Below are 13,535 nucleotides of genomic sequence, written 5' to 3'. Positions count from 1 at the left end.
TTTTTTTCGTGCCAAAAAGCCTTACTATACATGGTGGAAGAAATACACAACACGTGTTTTCTGCAGTTTATCACAACACAATACAAGACTTTCAGATTTTGTCAGTAAGCGTACAAAAAATCCAGTCATGAGAATATTTAGAGACAATATGAAAATGAAGGCGGGCAGTTACACCTCCATTCAAATCACGGACACAAAGAAATTAACATGTCATCTGACGCGTGTGGCTGGAAAAAGTTGGGAGTGGTGAGGTGAGACGAGACCACCACTCCCCCCTATTGTCTTCGGTCTGGGCTTTGAATCGATGGCAGGAACACAGATGCTTGAGATAACAGTTCCTCAAAAAGGGGCCCTAAAAGTAGTGGGGGTCAAGATACACGAAAGGTGATTGTCATCATATTGAACAGTAAATACCTTCAACCGGATCCTACATTCGGCTAAAAACGCCTTACTATACATGGTCGTTTTTTTCGGCTAAAAACGCCTTTGTATACGTGGTCGTTATTTTTTCGGAGAAAAATGCCTTAGTATACATGATCGTTTTTTTTTCGGCTAAAAACGCCTTACTATACATGGTCGTTTTTTTCGGCTAAAAACGCCTTACTATACATGGTCGTTTTTTTTGGGTCAAAAACGCCTTATTATACATGGTCGTTTTTTTCAGCTAAAAACGCCTTACTATACATGGTCGTTTTTTTTGGGTCAAAAACGCCTTATTATACATGGTCGTTTTTTTCAGCTAAAAACGCCTTACTATACATGGTCGTTTTTTTTGGGTCAAAAACGCCTTATTATACATGGTCGTTTTTTTCAGCTAAAAACGCCTTACTATACATGGTCGTTTTTTTTGGGTCAAAAACGCCTTATTATACATGGTCGTTTTTTTCAGCTAAAAACGCCTTACTATACATGGTCGTTTTTTTTGGGTCAAAAACGCCTTATTATACATGGTCGTTTTTTTCAGCTAAAAACGCCTTACTATACATGGTCGTTTTTTTTGGGTCAAAAACGCCTTATTATACATGGTCGTTTTTTTCAGCTAAAAACGCCTTACTATACATGGTCGTTTTTTTTGGGTCAAAAACGCCTTATTATACATGGTCGTTTTTTTCAGCTAAAAACGCCTTACTATACATGGTCGTTTTTTTTGGGTCAAAAACGCCTTATTATACATGGTCGTTTTTTTCAGCTAAAAACGCCTTACTATACATGGTCGTTTTTTTTGGGTCAAAAACGCCTTATTATACATGGTCGTTTTTTTCAGCTAAAAACGCCTTACTATACATGGTCGTTTTTTTTGGGTCAAAAACGCCTTATTATACATGGTCGTTTTTTTCAGCTAAAAACGCCTTACTATACATGGTCGTTTTTTTTGGGTCAAAAACGCCTTATTATACATGGTCGTTTTTTTCAGCTAAAAACGCCTTACTATACATGGTCGTTTTTTTTGGGTCAAAAACGCCTTATTATACATGGTCGTTTTTTTCAGCTAAAAACGCCTTACTATACATGGTCGTTTTTTTTGGGTCAAAAACGCCTTATTATACATGGTCGTTTTTTTCAGCTAAAAACGCCTTACTATACATGGTCGTTTTTTTTGGGTCAAAAACGCCTTATTATACATGGTCGTTTTTTTCAGCTAAAAACGCCTTACTATACATGGTCGTTTTTTTTGGGTCAAAAACGCCTTATTATACATGGTCGTTTTTTTCAGCTAAAAACGCCTTACTATACATGGTCGTTTTTTTTGGGTCAAAAACGCCTTATTATACAATGGTCGTTTTTTTTCAGCTAGAATTGCCTTACTATAAATGGTCGTTTTTTTTCGGCTAAAAACGCCTTTCTATCCATGGTCGTTTTTTTCGGGTCAAAAACGCCTTACTATACATGGTCGTTTTTTTCGGGTTAAAACGCTTCACTATACATGCAGCCATCTCGTTACATTATCTGCATAATGGGACTCATACTTTTCTGATCAGCGAGTCCCTGGGACTCACATGCCTCCAACTGTAAAATTATCACTGTCAATGTGCCTACTTGGGAAAGCTTTTGCTTCATGGGCAAGGGTTTGGTTTTTCTTTTGGCCAAAGCAGATGTGTCACAATGTTCTTTTGAACGTGCACGTGGCTCGACGAGATGGCGCCGCGCAAAGGCAAGGAGAAGAAGGAGGAGCAGGTGATCAGTTTGGGACCTCAGGTGGCCGAGGGTGGGACAGAGACGAGTCGTCCCCGTACGCCGCCATGTTGGCGGCGCAGGACGTGGCGCAGCGCTGCAAGGAGCTCGGCATCACCGCGCTGCACATCAAGCTCAGGGCCACCGGCGGCAACCGGTCAGTCGCGCGCGCCGCCTCCCTTTCCTGATGCGTGTGCCGTTTTGTGCTTTTAGAGGACGTGACCCCCATCCCATCAGACTTTACGCACAGAAAGGAGGATGTCGCGGACGCAGACTGTAAAGGCAACCCAACCTTCACGTATTCCGTACAATAAACGTCTTTGACCACAACAAGCGTGAAGTGTCGCAAACTGGTTGGTTGGCGGAAGCTTTTAATTCCTTTTAGCTGAACATAAATAGAAAAGAAAGCAAGCGTTCAGCCCCGTGATGCACGGCGGGGGATCCGGCCGATGCCGTACATGTTAGTTTGTGGGTTTTTTTTCTTTGATGTCTTCAATTTTGGGTCACTCTTCAACCTGAAGCTGCTGCTCTTGGAGCTCGGCGGGCTCTTCATCTTTGTCCCGCTTGTCCATCGTGTTGGCGGGGTCTTCGGGATCGTCTGCGTCGTAGAGGATGTCTTCGGGGTTGGGCGCGGGAGGACAGAAGTCCTGGTCGGGGACGATCTTGCGGAAGATGGCCTCAGCCTGAACACAAATGCCTTAGTCCGTACGTTTCTGGTTTTGTCCACGTGCGTACTAAAAATGTCCCATAATGAGTGTAAACGAGGGGTTCTTTGGAGTAAACAGACTCAGATTGAGCAAATTTACAAAGAGAATGTGAAAGGAGTGCAGCAAAACTTCAAAAAAAAAAGTCTCAATAATAATAAAGAGCTCCACGTACCTGCTTGATGGCACGCTCGTGACCCAGCTCGGCGTCCGGTCCGGAGCAGACGTAAACATTGGACGGCAAGCGGTCGCCGTCCGACTCCGCGCCGGCACCCCCGTCGTCCATGTTGAAGTAGAAACACCACAGGACGTCGGGCCGCGAGTCTTGGTCACATGACTGTGCCGTGTTGAACATTCGAGTCACGACGGGCCACAAGTCCTCGTAGGCGGACCCCAGTTGTGATTGACAGGTGAGGTGGACCAAATCTGAGGTGGCAAGGCAAAAAGGTGTTGCGTTTTGGGGTTTTTTTTTGGTTGTTTTTTTGCAAGCATGAAGCCCTAAATGGGTTGCTCACATGTTCCCGGGGCGCACGTCATGGTGGACGGCGACAGCTCCACCATCCTCACGGCAGGAAGCCCCACCTCCAACGAGGGGATGGTTACCACAGAGACCTTCATGCACACACGCACAACGCCACGTTAGTGCACTTCATTCTCACCGCGGTAAAAAAAAAAAATCATTTTAAAGTGTGGCCGCATGACCTGATGCTGGTCGCCAGGCAGAATGGAACGGTTGGTGATCAAAACGCCTCTGGAGATGGACCTGCAAGAGGAGAGACGAGGTAAGGTCTTCACATAGAAGCAGCCTCGCAAAAATCAAAAATTTCCTATTTCGATGGATTTCACTTCGAGACAAAGCAAATGACCGGGACATTCCTTGAAACGCGGACATGAGTGCTCGTCTGCAAAACGTTTGGCAAGTGTGAGAAACGCAGAGAAGCGGACAAGCGCTTTTGCCGCTGCAAAGAAATTCATCTTGCCACTTAAAAACAAAAACGATCAAGGGGTCAAACCTGGAAGGGGCGGCCGCGCTCTTCAGTTGCGTGGGGAGGAAGCCCTCTTCCAGCACAAAGTGGCTGCTCGCGATTCGCTGGCCACGGCCGTCAATCAGCGCGGTGCACCTGGCGGCGGGTCGAGTCTCGTGAGCGGACGCGAGAAGGAAAAAAAAAAAAAAAAAAAAAACTGCACGGCAAATGGAGTGTGCCGACTCGGAGGCATTCATTATTTACAGACGAGTGGGGGGCGTGGTTACCTGTTGGCGGTCTTGTCCAGCAACAGGCAGCTGACGGGATGCCTCAGGCAGTACACGCCCCCAAACACGGCGCACATCCTGAAAGCTCAACCAAACGGTCACACGGCCGCCGCCGAACCCCCCGGCGCCCCCCCGGTTAAACGTTCGCCACCTCACCGGCAGAAGCACTGCGGGATCTCGCCCAGGCCGTAGACGGGGAAGAGGAAGGGCGTGTTGCCGTAGCAACCCAGGCAACGCAGGAAGTGACGCGTGGAGGCCAGGCCGTCCCGAGTGGGCGTGTCCTCCGTCACCATGGCGATGGAGTGCAGCAGGAAGTGCTGCAAGTTGTCGCCCAGCTGCTGGTCACGCAGGAACTCCAAATACGTTTGACCACCGTCTGCTAGGAGAGGACCGTGAGCCCCAAAAAAACCGAGCGAGCGAGAAAGGCTCGACTTTGTCGTTTTGTCAACGACGGCCACGGATTGGGCCCACGACAGCTGTGGCGCACTGAGCCTTTCCCTCCCCTTCCCACACGTCGCCGCATCCGGTATGGCGGCGGCGCTTCAGCTAGCTCACCCTCGAGCTCCTCCTCCTCCTTTTCCTCCACGCAGGAAGCCAGGAAACGCATCAGCTTCCTCTTTTCCACCATCGACAGCCGGCGGCTGGCAAAGACGTCGGCCCGGCTGCACGGCACCTGAGCGACGAGAGCGCCGCCGCCGCGTTCGTGTGAATGAGCTTCGTCGAGCGCCGTCCCGAGCGCCCGACCCGCCGGACGACGGCGCCGTCACCTGCTCCACGTTGCCGTGGCGATAGGTGAGGACCCTGGTGACGTTCTTGAACTCGGCGTAGCGACTGACGTTGGATTTGATGAGCAGGTCCACCAATGAGCCGCGGGCGTACATCAACTGCGAAAAGAAAAAAGACGCATTCAAGACCGATCCAAGTGGGGATGGCGACGGACGACCGAGTCCCGGGACAGAAGAGCCACGAGTGGAGATTTTGCTGGAGGAAGCTACGATGGCATCAATGAAGGAGTACTGGAGACTGGGCTCGAGGTTTTCCAGCTTGGCTTCGGCTTTTGAAACGGGGCTGGAGCGTCGAAAGAGAGCTCCCAACTCGGGTCGGGGTTTCAAACTAGGATTGGGGTTTTCACCCGGGCTGAGGAAATGATATGGAGGCTTTTAAAATAGGACTTGGCTTTCCAAGTGGGGCTCTAAACTCGGGTTGAGCTTTCACGCTGGGATTTGCAAGTTCAAAATAGGGCTCGAGTTTCAAATGAGGTTTTGAAAGTAGCGTGGGGGGCGGGGGGTGGGGGGTGGGTGTCACCTTGGAGACCAGGTCGATGTTGAACCTTCGGCCTTCTTTGAGCAAGTGGGCAAAGGTCATCTTCTTCCCGCCGGCCGCCTCCAGGGGGCGCGGCGGCTCAGGCCCCGCCTTTTCCGCATCGCCGGCCTGCGAGGGGATCAAAGCGGCCGCGTGTCACGTGGGCGGACGGCGGCCCGTTAGCGCTGAACGGCGCACCTCTTCTTGTTGTTGGCGCTGGCGTGGCTGCGCGTCGGCCGTTTGCCCCGCTGACTCTGTGATGGCGAACGTGAGGAAAAAGCACACTGAGCCCAAAAGCACGAGCGGACGAAAGCCCCTTTCATGTTGCTCTCACAATGAACCTGCGCACGAGTCTTCATCTTTTTCCTCCTGCTGCTCCTTCGACTCTGACAAAGACACGTTGAAACTTCACATCTCACCACTTCACGTCTCGCCACCGCGGCGGCGGAGCCTAAAAGTAACCTGCGCATGAATCTTCTTCTTTTTCTTCTTCTTCTTCTATGGGGCGTTGAAGCTCCTTCTCCTCATCTTCCTCTTCCTCACTGGGGACAAGCGTCAACCAAATCAGTCGCGTTCATTTCAGCAACACCAAAGGAGACGAAAAGGGAATCGTCCAATCATAGAAAAGCAGACCTGGCAAAACAGAACACCTGCACGTTCCTGATGGAGGCGGAGTCGGCGTTTGACAGACAGATTGGCTCCTCGCCATCTTGCAACAGACCGGACCAATCCTGGACCTCATCGCTTGGCGACTCGAGCGCCTGCTCCTAAAGGAGTAAAAAAACAAATCAATCAATAAAAACACACCGTGCGAGGAAAACTTTTCCTCGCCGGCAAGCAATCAACAAGGACTCCGCGAGGAGTGACCTGACGCTCGTCGATCCACGTCAGCAAAGCGTTCAAAGTGAAGCTGGCCCACTTGGATGCGTAGTAAGTCCTCCTGAAGGGGCGAAACGCACTCAGGTCCTCCTCTCCCTCTCGGCGTGTGCGAAAAGGCCGAGAAGCTTCGGTGAACTCACGTGTCCAGGTGAAGAACTCTTTGCCCCACTCGAGCGCAAGCAGCCGCCACCACCGACTCGGTCAGACCTTCAATCATCAAGAATGGGAGAATCAAAGCAGGAGCGAGCGCTTGCTCCACTCATCGACCGGTTTGGCCCGTTTGCGTTTGTCTGCTGCTCACGGCAGGCGCGGTCCAAGTTTCTGTTAGAAACCGAAATCGATGAGCTCGTACGGGGCAACTTTTCGAGGGCTTCTCCAAGCCGACGTGTCGGAATGACTGCGACGTTTCAAACTTGCCCTAAAACGTCGACTCGAGCGGCACGTCATTGGCGAGAAGAGCAGCAGAACAAACCGCTCGCGGACGACGATTGAGACGCCGCTTTTTGTTGCCAAAGCATCGTTTTGGGTGCAACGTGTTCCGCTGCCGACGCTCAGATCCAGGAAGTCCCGTGGGAGCCTCGAAACAAATCTTTCAGCTACTTAACATGTCACCTGACCTATAAACATGGGCGTCTCCTGAGCAGAACTTCAAATGTCCTCTTTCGGTGTTGTCATTGCTCGAATGTTCCGGCGGAATTCGCCGGGAGACTCGGAATCGGACCCTGCGAAAGCATCGTGACGTCATGACGGGAAAGCAGCATGTCAGCTGCCGTTTAAACAAAAGTGGGGAAACATTACAAAATATTCGTTCGACTCAAACGGTAAGATTGGAACGCAACCAAAAATTGCGGCAAATCCTCAGCTCCAAGTCTCGTTCATTGGCGAGGTTGTTGTTTGCTAGCCGCGACCATTGAAAATGGACGGACTGTTAGCCGCAAGCTAATCTAAGTGCTCGTTATCCCTTTCTGCCCTCATCCATCGCCACCTCGAAACCAACAACAGCGTATTGTTCGTGCGCCACGCCGCTTTGGCGAAAATGGTAGTCAGGTGTGTGTGTTTCGGAAGGTTTACCCGTGCCCACGAGGACGACGTCGAACTCGGACGGAAGATCCTCGGCAGCCATCTTGGCACGGCCTCGCGAACACCGCCCGCCCCGCGCTCGTCCCCGACGGCGCGCGAGTGACGTGCAATTCGGACACGTAGAATCTCCCACCAAACTTTTATTTGTTCAATTCCATTTTTTTAAGGATTATTTTTAGTCACGTTCACGAGCGTATGTGATCATTACGAACGCACGGAGGTCACGTGAGCCACAAGGTTGTTGGGGGGGGGGGGGGGCGATGACAGTGACCGGTTCGACCCGTGAACCCAAAGAACAGAGGCCCACGATGTCATGCCAGGTTTCTTTCTTTTTAATCAGATGAAATGGCTCGTGTGTGCGTGTGTGAGAATAAAACCAAGAAGGCTCCTCCTAATTTGGTTGCTCAATGACAAGCAAGGACAAAGTTCAGTATTTGGGTCGTTTCACATCCACCCTGTGGGAAAGAAAAGAAAAGGAGTCAAGAGTCTGCATTTAGTGTCTAAAAGGTGGTCCGAGTGCAGAGGAACGCTAGAAAGAGATGTTGATAAAGCGGATCTGCCAAAAAAAGCGAACGAGTGACTCGATATTGCACGGCTTCATAAAATGGGCCGGATGACTTGACAGGAGGGCTGAAATCAATCATCCAAATCCCCGCTCTGGCAGAACCACACAAACGGCACTGCTGCAAGTTTGACTGTGTAGTGACGGCATAGCTGAGCAAGAATTCCACTCAGGATCCCCACCCCCGTGGAGGCCCCAACGTCGGGGACAACCTGTCCTGGGCTCACAAAACACCCGACGCGCTCCGTGGAGCCCAATCGAGTGGCTAAGGAAGGATTCCCGACACAAGCCAAGACTCACCCATCGGCCTCCATCTTCTTCCTCTTCTCGATGATCTGAAAGCAAAGCGGCGCACGAAGATGACATCGTCAGAGTGACAAGACAGCTGAGGAGCAGGAAGAGGCGGCTTGCTTTTCTCACCGCGCTGATCTTCTTCCACTGGCGGTCCAGCTCGGCCTTCTCGTTGGTCTCCTTGAAGCGCCGCGTCTTGCGGCCTTCCGACATCTTGATGCCGTACTGGAATGCCGCCCTGTGTGTGTGTGTGAGGGGGGGGCAGCAGGAGGTCAGCGGGCATGCCGATCTGCTGGTGGCTCTCACAGCCTTCTAAACAACTGCTCCGTTGCGGCCGTCCATGCGCCACTTTGGCCCGTCAAACAAATTCAAGTGGGCTGAAGCGACGACCAATAAAAGCGGCCAAGCAAAACGTCACCGGTGTCCCGACTTTGTTTTTCGTGGCTACGAATCGAGTTATTATTCGGGGACGGTAAACGCACACGGTTCGCTAAGCCGTTTCATTGTGGCAGCGCCAAGACGTAATCAAATAAGGGCTGCAGCTAACGATTGATCAATCTGACCATTTTGCTTCCAACTCGGTTACGATAAGCACGATAAATCCCCCGTCCCTTTATTCTCAAAGCGGAACGGTTTCTCCAAATGAAACGGAACGCGTGAGCTGGCGCGCACGTACTTGGGCAGCGCCTCCTTGTTGTTCATGTAGTCGGAGTATTCCTCCTGAGTGTCAAAGTCCCAGCGGCCCAGCGGCCCCTTCTTGTTGCCCTGGAACGGCAGCGCGCGCCGTCACGTGACGGCGCCTCGGGCGGGGGCGGCGGTGGCGGCTGCGCGTGGGACGGGACTTACTTGGTCCATCTTGCTGTAGTCCGCCTCCTCGTCGCTGTCCACGGCCAGGTCGTCCATCCTACGCACGCACGCGCAACAAGATCAGAGTGTGTGTGTGTGCGCGCGCCCAAGTGTCACGTTCAAAGTTTGCGTGCACGAGTAAAGCCTGAGTGAGTTTTACTATCGCGTGTGTTCATGCTAGCGTGCGTATGATTGAATCGTCCTCATGTTCATACACGAGTGAGCGGGTGCGCCCCTTTTGTGTGTCTGCGTGTTTCGTGAGGTGACCCGTTGTTGTGTCGTGTACGTTTTGTCGTGTGCGTCTTACGTGGCGGGGTAACACTCGGCGTAAGAGTTGGACCCTCCAAAGAAATCTCCCAGATGTTCCTGAGCGTCTCTCCTCTGAGGCGGCGTGACGGGCATTAAGGACGCACAACGGCACAGCGGCGCCGACGCACCCGGGTGCCCCGCATCATGTGACTACAGAAGGATATGCATCCTGGCCCTGCCACTGGCTGCCCGCGGCACCCGCAAACTTTTCGTTGATCAACTTCAGCTGATCTCGCACCGATCCTGGACCTGCCGCACGCGCGCACGTTAAAACGCACGCAGCGAGTTTCATCGCAGTTGCCGTTTCCGCGTCACATACCTGCGTCCGCCTCCTCCGCAGCCTACGCGCGCACACCCGAGGCAGAAAAGTTTGGTTTTCAGTCCAGCGGCATCGGATGGAGTGTGTGTTCACGTGTGTGCGCGCGGACCTGTTGTTCTTTGTCAAAGTAGGCGTGTCTTCGCTTCTTCTCGTCATCCCTGTCGCGGTCTCGCCGCCTCTCTTTGTCTTTGGGAGGTTTGGACAAGGAGGCCGCCGACGGCACGTAGTCGCCGATGTCGTCGAAGATGCTGCGCGCGCAAACAACTCGTCAGCGACACCGAGCTCGGGCGCGAGGAAACGCGACGAACGGGGACGTGACAACGGGGGTGTTTCGGTACCGACCCGATATCAGCTTCCGGAGCTCTTTTTTCATCCGCTTTACCTGAAAGACGTCACACGCGCACGTAAGACCGTTTCAACAAGTTCGGGGGTGTCCCCCGCACGCATGCCGCCCCGAGTAAGCCGCGATCGGCGACCCTCGGGAGGATAAAGCGCTTCAGGTCACGGACGGGACGAAAACGACCACCTTTGTCCTTCTTCTTGATCTTCTTGTGTCGAGTTCCTTGGCGGAGGTAGGAGAGAATCTGCGTCAGCTTGGAGATGACGATGTCGTTGGTGCTCAGCGTGGTCTGCGCCTGTTGCGCACACAAACAAGCAAGTTGGAGGCGAGCGCTCGCCGGTGCCGCGCGCGAGCGCCCGCGCGCACGTGCCTCCATGCTGGGACAGTCGGCTTTGCTGCGAATGAGGGTGGTGGGGATGTCGGTGTCGGTGAACTCGTCGTCGAGGTCCACCACGTACGCCATGCGGCCCGGCAGGAAGAGCTCGTTGCGCTCCAGCGCGCCCGAGCGGAACACCATGCGGTAGATGTTGCGACCTGCTCGACACATGAGGTCTTCCTCGGTGAGATCGCACTCGACCAGAGCGACGACACGGTGAAACGAAAGGGAAAGAATTCAACAATCGGCGAAACGTCGAGTCGTGACGTGTGCGCAAATTGGCCACCGGGGGGCAATATTACACAGTCGCACGACGAGAAGTCATTCTTTGCAGATGATGAAGCATATATGCCTGGTGGTCTTGTCATACCGTCTGCCCAAGCGTAACTTCGCAGATTGCGTTCAAATAAGTGGTCGCCAAGCGCTGAAACAAAATGTCTCACAAAGACATTCAGGTACTGTCTATAAGGGTGTGCGTGTGTGTGTGAGACTTGCGTAATGGTGTTGGTCCGTAACCGCGTTCCGTGTTTATACATCAGGTGCGTTCATATCCGCGTGTATTTTTTTCAACAGCGCTCCATCGCGACTGAGCACTTTGTGACGACACTGAACTCACCGAGACGAGTCTTGAACTCAATCTTTTCCTCTGGTCCCACATCTTTCCTGTCAGAAGCGCACACGTACACACACACACACACACACACACACAATGATGGCAAGGGTGAGGTGAGGTGAAGGTCAGTGACGATGAGGACGGTCAGAGGCGTGAGGTCCTACTTGGCTTCCTTCTGGACTTTCTCCATCATGTCTTCTTCTTCTTTCTCTTTGCTGTTGATCTCGGCTCTCACCTGACACACAAAAATCAACCGTGTTTGTGTGTGCGCGCGTGCGTGCGTGCGTGTGTGCGGCTCACCTTCTGGAGCAGAGCAAAGTCGAGACCTTTCACCAAGTGAGTGTGCTCCATGTCACCACCCAAGAACTTGGACTCCTGGATCAGCTGACGCCTTTTCTCTGCCGCAGACTTGTCCCTGCGTAGCATTAGCATATTAGCTGGAGCCACGCCGTCGTTACAGACGGCGCGTATCGCACTCACGCTTCGGCGGAAGGTCCGACGGCTCTGTAGTTGGCGGTGGTGCTGATGAGTTCCGTTTCCTCGTAGTCTTTGTTGACGCCGTCCCGCCGCTCGCGGGCCCGGTCGCGGTATTTCTCGGCCAGTTCACGCTCGCGCTCCATCTCCTGTTGCCGTAGCTTAGCGTAGTAGCTAACGCCCGCACAAATTCAACCCCCGGTCAGTCATCACATCAAAATAATCAATGTTTGAAGAAGCGATCGCACCTCTTTTTTTTCCTCCTTCTCGCTGCAGGATCTTCATCTTCATTGTAGTCCCTTGGCATTCTGAGAAACAAACAAACAAACAAACACGGTGTGCTATTGTTGGCAGTTACGTTGCTACTTTGTAGTGACATGGTTGCAGTCACGCTGTTGCAACACTACACCATCGGACTCATGTAGTTGTCATGTTACGTATGTTCTGGCAGCGACCATGTCAGAATGTTATGCTGTTGAAGTCACATTGATGGAGTCATGTTGTCATAATGTAATGCTGTTGCAATCAAACTGTTGTAGTCACGTTCTTGCAATGTTACGTCATCGTAGCAATGTTATGTTCCTGTCGTCATGAGGTCACATTGTTGCAGTCACGTTGCTGTAAAGCTGCCGTCATGTTATGTTGCTGTCGTTGTATTTTAACATTTAAAAATAGGACTGCGGCAACAAAATGGTTCCAATGAACCCTTGTTGCTCAGTTATGTTGTTTCAGTCCAACAGTGGCAAAGACGCACTCATGATGTCTGGACTTGGAGGGCGGGGCCGATGAAGGTGTGGCCCGTGGTGTCATCAGCAGCTTCCTGAAGTCATCATTGGTCAACTTTGACCTGTGAACCGACACACACTTTTGTCAAGGAACATAACCACGTACACTGACAGACAGACACAAACACAGATCAGAGTACACAGACGTGAGTCTGTAAATACTTACTGAGCAGCTGATCTGTCATCGGCGTCGTGACCCTCAGGAGCCAGAGGGTTGGAATAACTCTCCGCTGCAACACGTACACACGCGCACGGTTAGCGTCAAACCCCGGCACCCAAACATCAGGACCACACTTGGGTCACGCACGTCTACTCGGGATTGCGCGTCTTAAAAGCACCCTTCAGAAGCACATGCGTTCGGCCATTTGCATTTCAACACCATTCATGCACAACTTCCATGAAACAATCCATACAAGAGTAACGTGTCCTTCTTTCGTGGACATTCAACTCCAAAACCTCAACAACAGCCCTTTTGCGATTAATCTGTTGGCAAACACACAAACGTATCTGTCGCTGAGACAAAGTCTGTTCCAAATACGTCTTTAGTTAAGCAAACGCCACATGGCGACCAGAAACGGAGTACATGCAGCAGATCCATGCCAAATTCCAACTGGTCTGCCGTCGCCACTGAGCAAGAAAGCGGCTGATTAGCATGTTAGCTGATGCTCGCGCTAGCCTCGCGGTGGTCACGGAGCTCGCCCGAGGGCTAGCGTGCTAACGAGGCGACTTACTCTCGGGCATGTTGGCGGCGTCGAGTTGTCAACCTTCTCCACCGCGAAAAATTGCTGTGTGTCGGATTTGTTCGCTTTCAGCGACGATACTGGCAGTTGCGGTTCACTAGCGTAACGGAAACAAGAGCTACTTTCTGCTCTTGCGTCTTTCTCTTCACGCATAAAAGCAGCGGTGGCGAACCGGGTTAGTACAACGACGCCCCCTATTGATCCGGAATGCTTACTGCTTTGCCTGACACACGAAGCTGTTGTTTTGACGTTCACAACTGAAGAAAAAAATAACAATCACAATAAATATATCATGATCGTATTTACTCAATTTTTAATGTAATACGCTATATAAATAACACATTCAAAATGTGTCAATCAATAATCAGTGCAATAACTGGTATTGGTAGTATTGTCAGCAAATCAATACAATAGGGTGCGCGAGCGCGCGCATGTGTGTGTGTGTGTGTGTGTGTGTGTGTGTGTGTGTGTGTGTGTGTGTGTGTGTGTGT

General features: G+C 51.7%; 2 protein-coding genes and 1 pseudogene across 3 annotated transcripts; 1 reads left to right on the top strand and 2 right to left on the bottom strand.

The window, feature by feature from the left end:
* The first annotated feature begins 2,106 nt into the window (after nt 1–2,106).
* On the top strand, nt 2,107–2,502 carry LOC109528913 (40S ribosomal protein S14 pseudogene; annotated as a pseudogene).
* Nucleotides 2,503–2,641: 139 nt separating this feature from the next.
* On the bottom strand, nt 2,642–7,538 carry chm (CHM Rab escort protein). The gene is made up of 17 exons (XM_019891987.1): nt 7,381–7,538; nt 6,450–6,516; nt 6,298–6,370; nt 6,064–6,197; nt 5,893–5,972; nt 5,772–5,816; nt 5,629–5,684; nt 5,434–5,559; nt 4,896–5,012; nt 4,684–4,801; nt 4,285–4,507; nt 4,129–4,206; nt 3,890–3,997; nt 3,579–3,639; nt 3,392–3,488; nt 3,052–3,302; nt 2,642–2,855 (listed from the first exon to the last, which is right to left on the bottom strand). Exons 1-17 carry the CDS (start codon nt 7,430–7,432, stop codon nt 2,676–2,678), a joined length of 1,866 nt encoding a protein of 621 aa, XP_019747546.1. The 5' UTR covers nt 7,433–7,538; the 3' UTR covers nt 2,642–2,675.
* Nucleotides 7,539–7,703: 165 nt separating this feature from the next.
* On the bottom strand, nt 7,704–13,211 carry ik (IK cytokine). Of its 2 annotated transcripts, XM_019891979.1 has the most exons (20): nt 13,036–13,210; nt 12,471–12,534; nt 12,274–12,366; nt 11,768–11,827; nt 11,526–11,693; nt 11,346–11,460; nt 11,210–11,280; nt 11,049–11,095; nt 10,427–10,590; nt 10,243–10,351; nt 10,059–10,098; nt 9,826–9,964; nt 9,717–9,738; nt 9,562–9,646; nt 9,396–9,479; nt 9,089–9,146; nt 8,919–9,007; nt 8,372–8,480; nt 8,252–8,286; nt 7,704–7,844 (listed from the first exon to the last, which is right to left on the bottom strand). In XM_019891979.1, the coding sequence occupies exons 1-20, from the start codon at nt 13,043–13,045 to the stop codon at nt 7,817–7,819; spliced, it is 1,590 nt and encodes a 529-aa protein (XP_019747538.1). In that variant the 5' UTR covers nt 13,046–13,210; the 3' UTR covers nt 7,704–7,816. The 2 variants fall into 2 exon arrangements, 1 of the variants encoding a protein (XP_019747538.1); XR_002170746.1 differs by lacking the exons at nt 7,704–7,844; nt 8,252–8,286 and having other exon boundaries at nt 8,389–8,480; nt 9,717–9,744; nt 9,819–9,964; nt 13,036–13,211.
* Between the last annotated feature and the right edge of the window lie 324 nt (nt 13,212–13,535).

The sequence above is a fragment of the Hippocampus comes genome, unplaced genomic scaffold (assembly GCF_001891065.2).
Source record: "Hippocampus comes isolate QL1 unplaced genomic scaffold, H_comes_QL1_v1.1 scaffold676, whole genome shotgun sequence".
Lineage (NCBI taxonomy): Eukaryota > Metazoa > Chordata > Actinopteri > Syngnathiformes > Syngnathidae > Hippocampus > Hippocampus comes.
Note: the sequence above shows the minus strand (reverse complement) of the source record. Positions and strands in the feature narration are given on the sequence as shown.

Bases quoted from the DNA above. Each gene is read 5' to 3' on its own strand.
- chm (XM_019891987.1), bottom strand. From the start codon at position 7,432: ATGGCTGCCGAGGATCTTCCGTCCGAGTTCGACGTCGTCCTCGTGGGC. The intron at 5,817-5,892 runs GTTACTTTTAGG...TGTCTTTGTCAG, and splicing joins AGAAGAAGATTCATGCGCAG to AGTCGAAGGAGCAGCAGGAG. The intron at 5,560-5,628 runs GTGCGCCGTTCA...ATCCCCTCGCAG, and splicing joins AGCGCCAACAACAAGAAGAG to GCCGGCGATGCGGAAAAGGC.
- ik (XM_019891979.1), bottom strand. The intron at 12,367-12,470 runs GTAAGTATTTAC...GTCGGTTCACAG, and splicing joins GATGACAGATCAGCTGCTCA to GTCAAAGTTGACCAATGATG. The intron at 11,096-11,209 runs GTAGGACCTCAC...CGCTTCTGACAG, and splicing joins AAAGTCCAGAAGGAAGCCAA to GAAAGATGTGGGACCAGAGG.